The sequence below is a fragment of the Falco rusticolus genome, chromosome 10 (assembly GCF_015220075.1).
Source record: "Falco rusticolus isolate bFalRus1 chromosome 10, bFalRus1.pri, whole genome shotgun sequence".
In the NCBI taxonomy this organism is placed as follows: Eukaryota; Metazoa; Chordata; class Aves; order Falconiformes; family Falconidae; genus Falco; species Falco rusticolus.
The window spans coordinates 19,796,489-19,811,813 of record NC_051196.1 but is presented as its reverse complement, the minus strand read 5'-3'; the positions used below and the strand labels follow the sequence as shown (position 1 = coordinate 19,811,813).

Sequence of the window (15,325 nt, the reverse complement as noted above, 5' to 3'; positions counted from 1 at the left end):
GCAGTCATAAATAACCACCGGCTGGTAACAGTCACTTCCCTTCTCCCTTGGCTTCTGTTTCCCAGTGCTCTACAGACAGATTAGTTTTAGACCACAGTATGTATAAAAAGCTGCAAAGCTCTACTTTATTTTCATGTAATTCTCCCTGAAGTGTTACTTCACAGGAATTCTTTGGAACCAGATCCCTTAGGATTGCCCCCATTTGCGGGATGTTTGAATCTTTGGTGGGATTTTCTACTTGGGTTTTTGGTTTGGGTTTTGTTTTTTTTTTTGCTTATTGAGCCTGATGCCTGCAGCTGATGCTTTAGGTAAAGGATTGCCCAAAATGCAACCTGTAGGAAACCTGCATTCAGCAAAGCCACTGCGGGTGGCCCCCAGAGGGACTTAATAGGTGTGGCTGTGCTCAAGGGAAACATTGCTACATCAGCTGAGTCCCATCACGAATGTAACCATGTGGCAGGCTGATGATTCTGCCTTTTTCAGCCTATCTAATAAAAGCACAGCATTATCCAGCAGAGCAAGCTTTAGCAAGAACTGGGAAAAGAGCATCATTCAAGAAGCTGAAAGAGCAGTAAGATCAAGCATTAAATGAAGAGCTGCACTTTTTGTTAGAATGCAAAATTAAGAGTTTATTTATTCTGTTTGTGCCTAGTACCATGAATTCAGGTGCCCAAACTGCCTTAATTATTTGCTTCCTCTCACCACTTGAGTATAATCTTTAAGGAACAGCTAGTCCTCAGTGAATAGCCCAGAATCCAGTTAAGAGGCTGTGGGCTGGTGCCTCATGTATATTTTTTAACAGCTGATGCTTACACTGAATTGCAGGTGTCCGTGCCTAACTGTATTGATCTGACATCAGGCCAACACAATTACGATGTTATCCCACTGCAGCAGGGGAAGAAGGGGGTGTCTTTCACCCTGTGGCGTGTGAGCAATGGTATCACAAATTCTTTTGTTTGATGAAGGGCTTTATGTGGCAAGGTAAATGGGTTGTTGTTCTGCAAACCTCCAGGAGGTACCGAGCAGCTCTGTTTTGGTAAATCCAGGTCAGCTGGAAATCTTTACTGTGTTCTGTGTCCACGTACCCAGTGGACATTACACCAAGGAATGACCTGAAGCACCTGGTAGAATACATGAGCAAAGCCTGTGCCAAGAACCCAAATTATAATCTGGATGGCTACTGTCTTGGAGGACAGAGACTTTGTAGAGAAAAAGGAAGATGATTAATGTAAACCAGACCTACATGTAATATGACTAGCCTTAAGGAGAAGCATCTGGAGGAATCTGTTGTCATGGGTTATCAAGACTGGTTAATGATTTCCTGCTAGGAGGTAGCAGGTAACTTACCAGTGAGATAGGGGTTTTTTTCAGTGAAAAATACAGATTTGACAAATGCCATGCATGTACCAGAAATGTGTCTGCTTCAACATCTCATATTTCATAAAGCCCAAACTGGAGTCCTTGTTAAACCTTTTCTAAACAGAAAATTTTAATGTTATGTTTTTAAATACTGGTGATTCAGTTTTGATACTGTGCAATTTTTGGAAAATCAGTGTTGAAACAGATGGTATGATTTTGCAAAATACAACCTATCAACCCTGAAAGGATTGTAAAAATATCATACCGTTGAAAAGTTTATATTGTGGAATTCCCATCCAGTAGAAAATCCTGTACCAGGTCACTTCATGTGATGCCAGGGACATGCCCTCTGTTCACGGACCTCACAACGTCGCAAAGCACAGCAGATAACCTGTAGCAGCAGTAAACATCAGTGATCAGTGATAACAATGTGCTCTCCACCTGCTGTGCTCCTGGGCTTTGTGGGGCCCGTGTCCCCCACACATTAATCTGCAGATCTCACTCCCCACTGCAGATGCTACTCATCCATTTCTGCAGAACAGCAGCTCCTTGCAGTAAGTAGCCCCCTTGTGAGTTTCACAGCTTCCACTGCTAATGTCTATTTATGGCACTAAAAATCGCCAGCACCTTCAAACCAGTTGGAGATGCTGTGCAGAGAGTGTGGTGGGGCTTTTATCCTTTGCTTCAAATAACAAGGAATAAATATTTACCCGAAGTGCAGGACTGGAATCCCTGGAGAATGTCCAACAAGTCCCAGAGAAGTAAACGATACACAAAAACCACAGAAGCTTTTCCCTGAATTCTCTTGAGAAAATTAATCTTAACATCTTTAGAGAAAATGCAGCTGGGGGTAGATTTCCAGAGCAGCTCCAGGGATCTGACCTTGCCGCTCTGGCTGACGTAAACAGGAGTGGGGCAGGCAGGGCCTGTGTGTTGCAGGACTGAGGAGGTCAGAAGAGGTCAGCTTTCTGATGTAAACCAGTGCTAAAGGTTGGTGCAGGAAGCAGTACAAGCAGAAACCAACACTTCTCAATACATTTATGGAGCTACCAAAGAATATATCAGTTTCATTAAGGTTCAGGAGACAAGAAGATGCCATCTGCTGTTATGTCTTGGAAGTTGGCCTAGGATTGGCAGGGTGAGGTCTCAAGGGCTTGACTTGAATAGCATCGGCCTCCCTGGTCCTTCCTGCAGTCCACATCACCTTCTGGAGCCCACCATTATGCTGTCGGCATTTCCAATTCCCAGAGCACATCTTAGTACCACGTACCACCAACGTGGAAAGCTTAGTCCTCATGCAGAATTACGGAGTGGTATGGCTTAATACAGGACTTGGCACAGTTATCTTCATACCTCTAGAGTGATGGAAAGCCCTTCTCGTGGCACGACATGGGAAAATACTGTTAACAGTGGAAAACACAGGGAATTTTTTTTTAATGTCAGAATGGTTCAAGAGAAATGTACTTGAACTGAAGAGGCACAGGGAAGGACTCCAGGGATGTTCAGGGAATGGTTGTTTAGTCTAGCAAAATGAAGGCAGAAAGTGATGGGAGTTGTGATCTCTGTAAATACAGTGCAGTAGTGAACACCCATGGAGGAGGAGAAACATTCAAGCCAGAAAACAGTGCTGGTGCAAGAATCAATATATTGAAGCATCCCATGAATAAATATGGGAAAATCAGAAAAAGGTTGCTCCCTGTCAGAGGACAGGTGACTTAGAAGCATGCCATGGTTGAAGCAGGGACTCTTATCATCTTCTAGGCTGGCCTGACCAGCGTGCTTTGGCAGGCATGAGGTACCGGTGTCGTGCTTTTGACAGCGACAGGATGGATTTGATGACAGTTGTGTATGCTTCTGTCAAAAGTTGGTGACCACTGTCAAAGCAGATGCTTTCACTGACACCCAGAACAACTAGCATATACATCCCATCTGGAAATGTAGGCTCTGGACTCCTAAAGCTCTCTGGCACTTTTCAAGAGCTTCTGTCTCTTCTTTGGTTTGTCAGGGTGACTTGAGGAGAGAAGGAACTATTAGAAGCTGTTAGTGCATCAAGAGTCCCAGGCCAAAGCTAGTCATTGGAGCACCTGTACTTCCTTATGGCTATTTACTCAAGCTTAACAAGTCTAAACATAATTTAGGGCTCTGACAGGCAAGCTGTTGCCATTTTAAACATTGAAAATGGAGCTGCTCTTGTAGCCTGCAGTTGTTGCCGTTATGACAGAGCTGGCAGAAGGGAGCACGTGCCCATACCTCAGCCCGCTGTGTTAACCCTCTTAATGTAAACCCCACATGAAAAGGAGTTAGTTGTACCACATCAGGGCCTGCCCTGCCACGGCACAGCCCCATCTTCCTTTCTGCCAGCTCTGCTGTTGAGAAGGAACAGGCAGACTACAGAGAGTGACAATATCGTAAACCACTCCAAAAGGAATCTCCACCAAAGACTGCCTTTACATATTTAAGCTCATCAAGGGTTGCAGTGATATTTTTTCTACCAGTGGAAAATCTAGACAGGATTAGGATTTTTTTCCCCTTAAATAATCAGTTCTAATTCAAATGGGAATTAATTCAGGGATGTCTAATGGCCTTGCGCTAGACAGAAGATGCCTCATGATCTTACTGATCTTTTTTTCTGGCCTTACAGTATACTTGGGAACAGCAGATAAATATATATATATCTATCTCCATTTTTAAAAAGCTAAGTGAGAAAATCTGGTATGATGATGTCTAACAGATGGTCCTTACACGTCATGCCTGAATCTGCCTTGCAGTATTTCATGGGACTGTCTGAGTGGTCCACTAAGAACAAAATTGTCTCTGGAAACTCTGGGCCTGCTTCCGGAGAGACCAAACAACATTATGTCTTCCAACCCAAGCAGAGGATGGATGGCACTAATCTCAGACGAAGGAAGAGGGGCCAAATTTCCAGACTTCATCAGCTACGTTCAGCTTTAGTCTTCAGGGACTTCATGTACATCCACCCCCATGACACGAGATTTAACCAGTAGGTCCTACAACGGGCTGTTGTTGGCTTGGCTGTGAAAGTCATCCCAGTGGTGTCCCACATCCAGCCAGGCTGGGAAATGTGAGGCAGCTGGAGCCTTTGAGATAGACCACCAGCGATCTGCATTAATCCTCCCATGTGACAGTGACACACGGAGGGGAATTTGGCACTGCATCCCCTTGCTGCTGATGGCACAGTCAAAGGCAGCACACAGCCGCATCGCTCTCCTGAGCCCTGACTGACAACAGTCACGCTAGCATGGAGCTTGCTAAATCTCCGACCAGCCCTTGAGCTATGCATGGAAAAGAGGATACAGTTTGAAATGAGAGAAATGCTAATCACTATGTCTAATTACTAAGAGAAGTAATGACTTTAAAGCCCACCAGTATCTTGGCTGTAAGGACTCGCTCATGCACAGCAAGAAGGTGTCTGCATGGAAACAATAATACTGCAAAACAGGAATGAGAATTGTCTACCGGCAATAACAGCACAGGGCTGTCAATCAGACTTTTGAAAACATTAATAATAAAAGAGATTAACAATAAACAGAGCTAGCTCTGGTGTCAGTTCTGACTCTCAAAGCAGATTATTTTACAATATGTGGACCACCAAGAGCAACTCTGAAAATCTGCTTCCTGGCCCTTCCCAGTAGCGTTAAATCCCAGAAATGTGCTGCTGCAGCACTAAGCACCCCCTCAGCAGCAGGATGTGGCCAACCCCATCCGTTGCACATGTACAGGGCGATGAAAAATGTCTCCAGCACAACAGTCTTAAGAGTCTCTTCTCAGCACCAATTATTTCAGTACCTCAGGTATGATTTCAGTGCAGTTCCTTACTAGATATCCATGGCTGTGTCCTTGAATGATTCCTGTAGAGGTTTCCTTTTTATGCGAGCCAAGCTTACTATCGCCTCTCCTGCATTCATGGTATTTAATCAGTTTTTCTTTTTATATCCCCTCTCTGTGCTTTCTTGGGAGCTTTGGGTGCTGAAATCTGCATCAGCAAAAGGCAGATCTGTGGATTTAAACATGGATGCGGGAAAATGCCAGCTCAGCAGTTCTGAGCAGCAGCCAAGCATCTGGCAACTACAAGGAGAGGGGGGGAAAAAAAAGTCTGTCTTTCCCAATTAAAATCAACATATCTGGGTCTGCAGGCAGCTACAGGACAGCAGGCTCCACTTACAGGTTAGGTTTTTCACTACAGAAAAGGTGACACTTGGCGAACACAAGTGCTGCATCCCCAGGCAAGGTTTCAGAAAAGGACCACAAAGCCCTATGCAAAATCAGCCCTTCCTCATGTGGCTCCAGGTGCTGCACAAACACACACAAAACCATACAGTCCTTGAGACAAAAGAAGAGATTAAAGTAGTCTTAACTAACCCAGAGGAGGACTGGGAGCATTTCATCGAGACTGGTACATTCAGTCCATCCCCTGGGCCACAGAGCTACACGTTGCTCCCACTGGATGTGGCATGTAGGGATCTGGGTTATGCTGCAGTGGTACCTCCCAAGCAGCCCCAGCCGTGCAGGAAGGTCAGGCTGAAACTCAGCAGACGTTTTTAATTTACTGCTCAGCAGTTCCCTAAAGGCTGATAATCCCGCTGCTGTTTCTGCTTTTGTTTCACAGGCTAACACGCTGAAGGTGGTGGATGAAAGGAGAAGAGGAGCACAAGCTTGTCCTCACTCTTTTACCTTCTATGAAATCATCTTTCAGCACCTCCCCAGTGCCCTTCAGCACCCATTTGCAACACATGGGGTCCCCCGTCAACACCCCCCACTCCCAGTTTTGGCATCACCCTTTCCTATCCATATGCCAAAGGACAGGGAAGGCTACACACACTCCCAACCTACAAAGAAAACACGGTCACTTATCCTTTGTATTTGTTTTGCCTATATTGCAGCTGTGTGGCAAGCCCATGAAATGTCTACTGGATGCACTTTATTTTATTTAATAACTAATTCTGCTTAAAGTTAAGATTTAAGTTTCTAGGCACACCACCCGTTTCCTCCCACAGAGGCTGGCAGGGGACTGCACGTGCTGGGAGGACGGCAGGGGCTGTGCGAGCTCCCGGTCGCTGTCGGGCAGGGAGCAGGCGACTGGCACAGCAGAGCACTAGGAGACCCGGTGAGAGGTGTTACATTGTAGTTCAGTAGCTGGGTGAAAAAGTAGTGTTTAGGGCAGCTCTTGTACTAGAGGTTTGTATGTGGTTGAAGTGCTGGCAGAAGCGTATGGTAGCTGCATGGGCCATGGGACACGAAGGGGATGGAGAGTCCTCCAGTGACACTGTGGGGTGCAGGTGCTTTTGACAAGCACACATCAACTACCGCACCTTGTCCTTTACCAGCTTGCTTTCCTCCTGTTGCAGCAGAGGCCAGGTCAGCACATTAGGAGCCCATGCTTTTTTCTGAGGTGGCTGCTAGACTGAGCAGGTATGTATGCAGCTCAGCACAACACCGTGCCCACTTCATAGGGCCAGGAGTATCTACAGTAGCTGGAGATGCTTGCAGCTTTTATGTGCCAAGCAGGGCAAGGAGGAGGACAGCACAAATACAATAATTTTCCTTCTCCACCACACTGCACAAAGGAGTTGGCAGCAGGACCCAGCCCAAATTGCAGCTGAAGGTCTAAGGCTTCCTATCAAATGTTTTAAAGTTCCTGGTTGTGCCTTTCATAGCCTTGTGCTTGAATAAGAGGGCAGCAGTTCCTCTGGAAGCTGCCATGCAGACATTTTGACCTGGCCTTAAAAGACACCTTTCAAATCGAGGATCTGGATGAGCATTTACAAGCATAAATGTGCGAGAATCCCAGCTGCTCGGACTTCCCCAAGCAGCTAAGAGATTCACAGCAAACCAGGACCTAGCTGAAAGACAGCTACCAATTAAGGTGGCAGAAGACAGGCACAAGGAATAACACAACATAGTTTCTGAATTCTGAATGACTGAGCAAAGAGGATCTCACCTCTGTTTTGAAGTGCTGCTCTAAAACTTGGTGCAGGAGTACACATACATGCAGACACATATGCGTGGAGATTTATTGGATTTCATTGCAGGACGCATTCACTAACCAAAATGGCAGAGTGCCTTGGTGATAAGGTTGGCACGTGTGGACTGAAATACTGTATCCTGTTTTAATAAACTAATATTTGCACAGATAAACATTTTGGTTTTCCACATAACTTAGATCTACAGCACCTATCTCATGAAGAACAAGCCTGGGAATTTCCTCTACGTGCCAAATTCAGGGGAGTTTACTGGCATCAGACCAGATATTATCAAGAAACAGAGTGTGCAGCTTTCATGTTTTATCAGCAGAAACATCTTAATCCCACCAAAGACCAGACTGGGTTTATTTGGACTTATCCCACAGATAAAAAGAACAGATAGAAAAAAGAAGCCAGACTGTAGAACTGCTCCATGTCCTGGAGATTCTCCATCACTGTTAAAGGCTGATATGCCTTACCTGACCGGCTCAAAAACCTGCTTACAATTGTTTATTTTTTTAAAATTTATTATTATTTTGTACATCAGGTGACTGATCTCAATCTTGGTCCAGTCAGACTGAGACATTACCAGCAAATACCAGGAACTGGCTTGCCTCATGGTCCACACAAAATACAGTCTCAGATCAAGAGCTTGTTGCACCTCAGCAGCAGTCAGGCACACAGCCAGGTAAACAAACTTTTATATTGCCCCTGGTCCAGCACTTAGTTGTAGAGATAAAAAACTCAGCTGCAGTTGTTGCTGTATTTTATGGCCCTAGACTCCTTTTTGAAAGGAAAACTGTCACTTTTCCCACATTCCCTCCTTTTTCTCCTACAAATCCAAGTAACTTTGCATTCAGTGATGCCTAGGAAGGACTGAGTCTGTACCAAGCTCCAGGGATGGGACTGTACAGATAGTGCCTGTTTCTAAGTGTAATTTTTTTCCTGCTCATTAACACTTCGCTTGAATGCACTTTGGTTGGTGCCTGGATTGCCATTTTTCAGAAAACTGTGGCTAGCTGTTTCTTCTTTACAGTGAGAGAAAAGACTGAAAAATCGAAAAATCTGATGTAGAGGAATTATTTATATGAAATAAAAGTTGTAATGAGGAAAAAGCTCCAGTTTCTTCAGTGTTTTTCAGTCCCACATGTAGAGTTTTCTGAACTGAATCAGTAATCTCTGCTTTTTAGAGCAACAGCTCCAATTCAGATGGCTTACCCCTTAGGACTGCACTTCACTCTTGGGCTAGCTCGGCTAACTCACCCGAAAAGCTTGCTGCAGTGAAGACAGCCTGCATTGTAACGCAAGGCTCACTTTTCAGAGGCATCAAAGCCTTCTCATTGCCACAGCCCTTTTCTTGCAAGCAAATGTGATGGCAGCTTGCAGAGTGCAAAGTCATCTGCCTACAAGAGGTAGCTGTTTCCTCCCAGCAGTGGCTGGTAGCTCAGGGATTTTGTGAGAGTTATTCTAGCTCTTCCAGACAACAGGAAAAAACAGCAGCAACTCAGGCAGAACACCCTTTTCTTTAAACAGAAGAAACAGTTTGCGGCTAGACTCTCTTCTACTTGGTAAAATGTACCACCAAATGTCAACACAGCAACTCTGTAACTACAATTTGTATCAAAATTTGTTTCAGACTAGTGAATCAACTCTTGTATAAAGAGATCAATTTTAAAACCCTCAAGCCAAGGACAAAAATACATCTGGATAAAGTTGGAGATGCTTCAGTTTCCAAAGCTTTACCAAGCCAATTGCTGTACGAGGCAACGACATAAAATCTTGACAGCAGTTCCAGCTCTCCATTCTTATCCCAGCAAATCTAATACCTACAGCAGAAGCAGAATGCACAAATTACTAACAAGTGAAGCCTTATACAGAGTCTAGAAGCAGAAATAACGGAAATGTTCACTGATCTTCAACACCAGTTCCCCTCCAGATAAATTGGTTGCAAATGGCAGGAGCCTGAAGCTAAACTGGCATTTAGACAGGAATTTTTGTATTTGGAGTGTGTAATACAGTAGTTAGTGCTTTTTAAGTTATGTGGAAAGCTTTTTAAGTCAATTAGAGGCACAGAGCAGGAGCAGGGTACAGCACTGCTGTGCAGTTCAAAGCACTGCCTGCTGCCTTCCCTCAGAAAAAAGGACAAGTTCAAGAACAGCTCAACCAGTTCACAGGCTCACAGGCTGGGCAGCTACTGGCAGGCAAAGCCAACACACTGGGAAGTCCGCAGCCACTTCCTGACAGCACCAGCTTAGTGCAGCAACACAACAACTGACCAGATGTGAAGCTCTCCCAAAACTGCCTCTGAACACACGCGGCATAGACAGAAGTCAAGCTTTACCTCCTTAGCTTCATGCTCCAGCTCAGGTATAGCTGTTTCTTATACCGTACCCCTCTCCACACACTTCAGCACCTCCAGGACTCACAACCGGCTGTCAATAATACCCCTCCCCACATGCATAACCCTCACCAGAGTGGCCCACTGAGATTTGTTTTGAAGCAGCCACTGATTTTGTTGTCAACACTACACCACAAGCCTGCTTTTCAGCTACACTCATGAATTAAGCCAAGATCTGGAGTAAAAATAACACCACTTTCCTTGTCAGAAATACAGCCCCGTCCCAGGAATCTGGGATTGAGATGGTATGCACTACATCAGTTGAGACCAGGAGACAACATGTGTGAGGAAGAGGTAGCTTTTAGAAAATTAAAATGTGAGCTAGCTGCTGGAGCATATTACATGCTCCAGTAACTTTTTTTCCAGCCATTTCCCTTCCTTCTGGTCCCTCTGCACGTGAATTACACCAAATGCACTCTCCTTGAACAAACTGAGCTCAATGGGACAAGACCAGCGCATACTGGCAGAGGACAAGCACTATACATCAGTAAGTAGGTGTAAACCCAGAGGCATCTACGTGCAAGGAAAGAATCAAGAAGGTTTAAAAAAACATCCTCTGATCTAGACACACCTTTGTCTGGACATCATTGATAATTCTTCACTTACTGCTCCTTCTTTTAGGGAGCACTTCCATTTGACAGAGCTTGCAGTTCAAATCCTTCTGTAAGGAGCAAAGCAGAAGCAGTGTTACACAGTGCTGAAATGTCACGTGAGAGTTGGACAAGACAGTATTAGCAGAAATTTTCTTCACCACAAGTCCAATTGCTCCCTCATGAGACTCTTCTCAGTCAGAAAGGAAAACCAGAACATGACCTGGTCTTCCCTCCATCCACTTAAGTGATTACTGGGATTAGGAACTGAAAAAATCAAAGCTACCATGGTATTTACCTTCCCTCAACACCTGACAATGCATTCTGTCACCGTGTTTCAGAACTAAGTAGCACCTGAAGCACAAATGTACAGCGACTTCTGTTGTTTGCTGCCATTTTTTAAAGGCTCTTAAGAGGACAAGAATCTGGAACTCAGGCCTTAAACAGTACAGAGACTCAAAGCTCGGAGGAAAAGTTGGCATTATGGAATTGTTAAGAGTGTTTAATCAATAAGAAAATGAAGTAACAAAATAGAAACACAGATGCCACTATTCCAGCCATATTCTTACAGTCATGCTTTTACAGGAACATCCCACAGTCAGAACTTTTGAGACTCTTTGTTAACTTCCTTATGTCACTAAAGCAAAGGGCCTAAGAGGCTTCACGCACATTTGACTATCTTCTTCATCCAAACTGACTTTCAGACAACTCCCTTTCCCACTGGAAATGGGACACAGTTCTGTTTGCAAGTAACATGCAGGACAGCGTTTGTGTAAAGGGAGCAACCCTCACTAGCAATTCCGAGGAAATAACATTACAAATCATGAGGTTACAGCGATTTCTATCTAGGAAGCAACACAAAAGCCTGTGCCTTATCTCACCTAATACAATTACACTAAGTGAACTGATTATTTTTTTTTCCCGAGGAGCAATGAAGGGGAAGACTGAATTGGAGCTGAAGTAATACAACAGATAACAAGACAGCCTGCCTTTTAACCCCCAGGTTTACCAGAGATTGGTGACTGCACCATTTCAGGGCACTAAAAAATTACGTTCAGATGCAGATGACTGACCCAATACAACAATGGCAACATCACGCAAAGATTCACCAACCAAGATGACAATCCAGCTGTCGTGTGTTGCAGCCAACCTACTTCCCAAGAAATCCCTAGTACCCTGAATTTTTAAAAGTTAGCTTACATCCAGAAACCAGTCCAGACAAGCCATTTTTGTTACTAGAGGTATCTGCAAAGTGCTCTTGGTCACTGATTTCTTGGACAGTCTGCCACCAAGAGAGTAAGGAGCACAGAGACAGGCTTATCACAGCCTGGCAACAATATCTCAAGGGAAACACATTTTCCTTCGGAGGACTAGGAATCCTAGCTAGGGAAAGGATGTAGAAGAGATTTTAGCTGAAGAATCTAGGTCCAAAAGGGCTTTGGAAAAGGTGGCTGCCCAAATCACAAAAGCTCCCTGTCCATTCGGCCAGCAGCCTGTGATCCTTCTGCATCTTTACAAGCCAAAGCTTCCCCTCCCCTTGCACACTTATACAACAATAGTGAAGTAACAGCCTGCTCCAACGCCAGTTGTAACAGGTACTGAAATCGAATGTTTCACTTAAATCTCAATTTGTCACCAGAGGAGAAGATGCAAAAACAGAGTCTGGGAACTCACCAAGCCTGCACTTTCATACAGGAATGAAGACAGTCACAACCATCTTCGTACTGGCTCATCAACTATTTTTAGCATCAGAAAGGGAGGCAACCATCCACAATGGGTCTGTTCCCTTTGATAAAGCGGATCTGAACACTCTCACTGTCCCAAAGATCCTTTACCACCAAAACCACAAACCAGGTGAAGAGCTTTAAATTGTTCCTGCTCCCAAACACAAGGCATCTCTCTGCAGTTACATGACAGGTTGGAAGAGGGCCATGCAGCCCATTTAATTCAATTCACTTCCTCTTCCATCTGCTCTACACAGCCATGCTCTATTAGTCTTCTGAGAGCAATTGTATTTAAAGTGAAAAATGCCAAGAGTCCATGTACATCCAGCATACATTGGATGCACTGTTCAAAGCCACCAGAGATTCACCAGTTCTGAGCTGCAGGCCAAGACCAGAGAAATCCCAGCATCCCTGTAATTCTACCCAGCTTTTATTTATCTTCAAAGGTTTTAAAAGTTAAACACAAGCTCCCTCCCAGAGACGCTTCCCAACTGGCTCTGCATTTAGTAGCAGAGCCAAGAAAACAGACTAAACTCAACTGGCACCAAACAAGGAGCCTGCTTTGTTCCTCTTTCACGCATTCCTCCCTGAGAGAGCTACAGAAAAGCCTTTGCCCCTACAACCAGAGGCGTACGCCAAGGACAGCAAATGGCATCATTATCACCAGGATGCATGTGGCAGCCCCATGGGCAGGTATCAACGTGCTGCAGGCAGAACTGCCAAGGGAACAAAATCACCCACTACTACAGCACAGACACACACAGGGCTAACCGCAGCCAACCGTCTGGCCAAAGCTGCGACCCGGTGCTGCTGCCAGGATACCGTCAGCCCTGCCACTGCAGTGGATAAATAGGAAGAGTTTAGCCCAGGAGGTGACAGGGTGGCAGGGCAGCTGCCTGCTTCAGGCTTTCAGCACCTTCACCAGCTCTTCTACCTGCCCTGCAGAAAGGTGGCAATGATCACATGCATGCTTTTGGCTCAAATGGCTAAGCGTGAGGTTTTTTTCCTTCCCAACAACTAGCTTTCTTTTCTAGCACAGTGACAACATACAGACTTTCCTGCATGCTCTCCAGAAAATTGAAAAGGAGGATGGAGGATCCCACCCAAACCACTCCCTCCTTTTGCCTGATTTCTTTCTGGAATCCCCTGCTTTTGTTTTCTACCTTTAACAGATGCTGCAAAAGAAATGCACAGCTAATGACACAGGCTTAACACACAGCTGCCAGTCCAAAGCATACGGATCCAGGTATGAAACAGCTATTCACACACCCCATGCACCCCAAACTTTAAAAAAATCAAGCGCCATATTTTACAGCGCCTTTGTGATTTGCACAACTGAAATACATACACCACATTAGAACACATTTTTATCCCTCAGCAGAGGAAAACTGAACGCCTGGGATCATTTCACAGGGACGCGCGATAGCCTGGCAGCCGCACAGTTAAAGCATTCAACCAAAACCATCAATCTGAAAAGCAGCTGCTCAGAATGACACAAGTCTTACAGTTTCCCAGCTGATAGTCCACATCCCACAGCCATTAAAGGCCGGGTTTTTTGCACTGCTCATCAAGAGGGCCCCGCAGAACGCTTCTGAAGACTATGACGACTATGGGGCATGAAAAGCTCAAGCTAGGAGGTGAGCCTGCCCAGGGCACACCACGAGCTGGCACAGACCTACCTCCTGATGGCACTGGCTCCAGGGTGCCACTGAGGTGCCATGACGCTCTGTAAGCTCTGCCATCCCATGCAGGCAAGAGCAGGGGCACACAAGCCACGAAGCACCTCGCAGCACACTGCGCCGCATGCCGCCGCGAGACCTCCGCCTGCTTCTGCCACGAAAGATCAAGCTTTCATCACCACTGCTTTAGCTGATGCCCACGGTTAGTGGGAGTCAGGCGCGTATGGAGGTTTCTCCAGCCTCACCTGAGGAGACCAATGACAAATAAATCAGTGTTACATGCCACAGTTGCCCATTGCAGCAGACAAATCATTTCTGCTGCCCAGAAAGCCCTTCCCGTTCAACATCCCTCCCAACCCATCCTCCCACCACCAAAGAGAACATACTGTATTACAGAGACTTTCATACTGGGAAAATATTTTAATATAGTAAACAAGTCAATTTACCTTTCACATGTTTTTAAATAAGTTTATGCTCGTTGTTAAACAAAACCGGTTTTTAAACAATGGATTACAGCCCCGAAATTCGTACAGTTCCCAGCTGATCCTGTAAATAGTGAGGAATTTTGGACACCGAGATCCTTTTCTAGGTAACAGACGGGCATAAATAGCGCAGGATTACGGCGGGTTCGCGAGGAGAAGCTAGCCCTGGCGAGGGAAGGAGCGAAGCCACAAAATTCCCTTTTGAGGAAAAATGGGGGGAGAAAGATGCCGCAGTTCTTCCCAGTCCAAGCCCCGCGGCCCGGCCCCGCGGCCCGGCGGTGTGTAGCCCCAGCCCTCCGCCGCTCGGCCGCGCCGGGGGTCTCGCAGCCGCCGCCCGCCGGGCCCCCGTGGGGCGGAGATGGGCGGGGGACGCCGCCGGCCGCTTCAGGGGCTGCCACGCACCCGGCGCAGCGCGGCGGCCCCCGCCTCGGGCCCGGGCGGCAGCGGGGAGGCGGCCGGGCGGCCCGTCTGGGCGACGCCGGCGTCGGAGCCGGGGCCCGGGCCCGTCCGCGGCGGCGGCGGCGGGGCCTCCTGCGTGGGCGCGGCGGGCGGCTGGCCGGCCGCGGGGCCCGACGGCGGCGCGGTGCGGGGCTGCGAGGTGCCGGCGGCGGGGCCGGGGCCGGAGGAGCCGCCGCGCACCGGCTGCCAGATGAGGCTGTAGTAGACGGCGAGGACGATGGCGGCCAGCGAGACGGAGAGGACGTAGGCCAGCACGGTGGCCAGGCGCACCCACTTCTTGTTGGTCTTGGCCGCCATGCGCGCCTTCTTGTCCCCGGTGTAAGTGGCGGGCTTGCCCCGCTCCGCCCCTGCCTCCTTCTCCTTCATGGGGGCCCGGCCCTTGGCCCGCTGCTCCACCGACCCCTCCGTGGTGGGCCCCGGCTCCGCGCCGCCACCGCCGCCGGCTCAGGACATGCCGCTCCCAGCTCGCGGGGCCGCCGCTCGTGCCGCTGCCCGCGGCCCGCGCTGCTCCGGCGGCTCCGCCGGCCGCGGGCGGGGCTGGGGCGGGGCCTCCAGGGGCAGCCCCGCCCCGCGGGGGCGGTGCCGATCGCCTTTAAAGGGCCGACACCCGGCCCGCCGGCCTTGCGGAGCGCGTGCGGCTAGCTGAGGGGGCG

General features: G+C 47.4%; 2 protein-coding genes across 2 annotated transcripts in view; one reads left to right on the top strand and one right to left on the bottom strand.

Moving 5' to 3' along the window:
- CCDC9B (coiled-coil domain containing 9B) overlaps window positions 1–10,302 on the top strand; it is a 55,911-nt gene extending 45,609 nt beyond the window's left edge. Inside the window, exon 13 of the mRNA XM_037402523.1 lies at window positions 5,987–10,302. The gene's annotated coding sequence lies outside the window, so the exon portion shown is untranslated. The remainder of the gene's footprint in view (window positions 1–5,986) is intronic.
- Window positions 10,303–14,131: 3,829 nt separating this feature from the next.
- On the bottom strand, window positions 14,132–15,196 carry INAFM2 (InaF motif containing 2). The gene has a single exon (XM_037402524.1). The coding sequence runs from the start codon at window positions 15,036–15,038 to the stop codon at window positions 14,598–14,600; it is 441 nt and encodes a 146-aa protein (XP_037258421.1). The 5' UTR covers window positions 15,039–15,196; the 3' UTR covers window positions 14,132–14,597.
- Between the last annotated feature and the right edge of the window lie 129 nt (window positions 15,197–15,325).

Bases quoted from the DNA above. Each gene is read 5' to 3' on its own strand.
- INAFM2 (XM_037402524.1), bottom strand. From the start codon at position 15,038: ATGAAGGAGAAGGAGGCAGGGGCGGAGCGGGGCAAGCCCGCCACTTAC.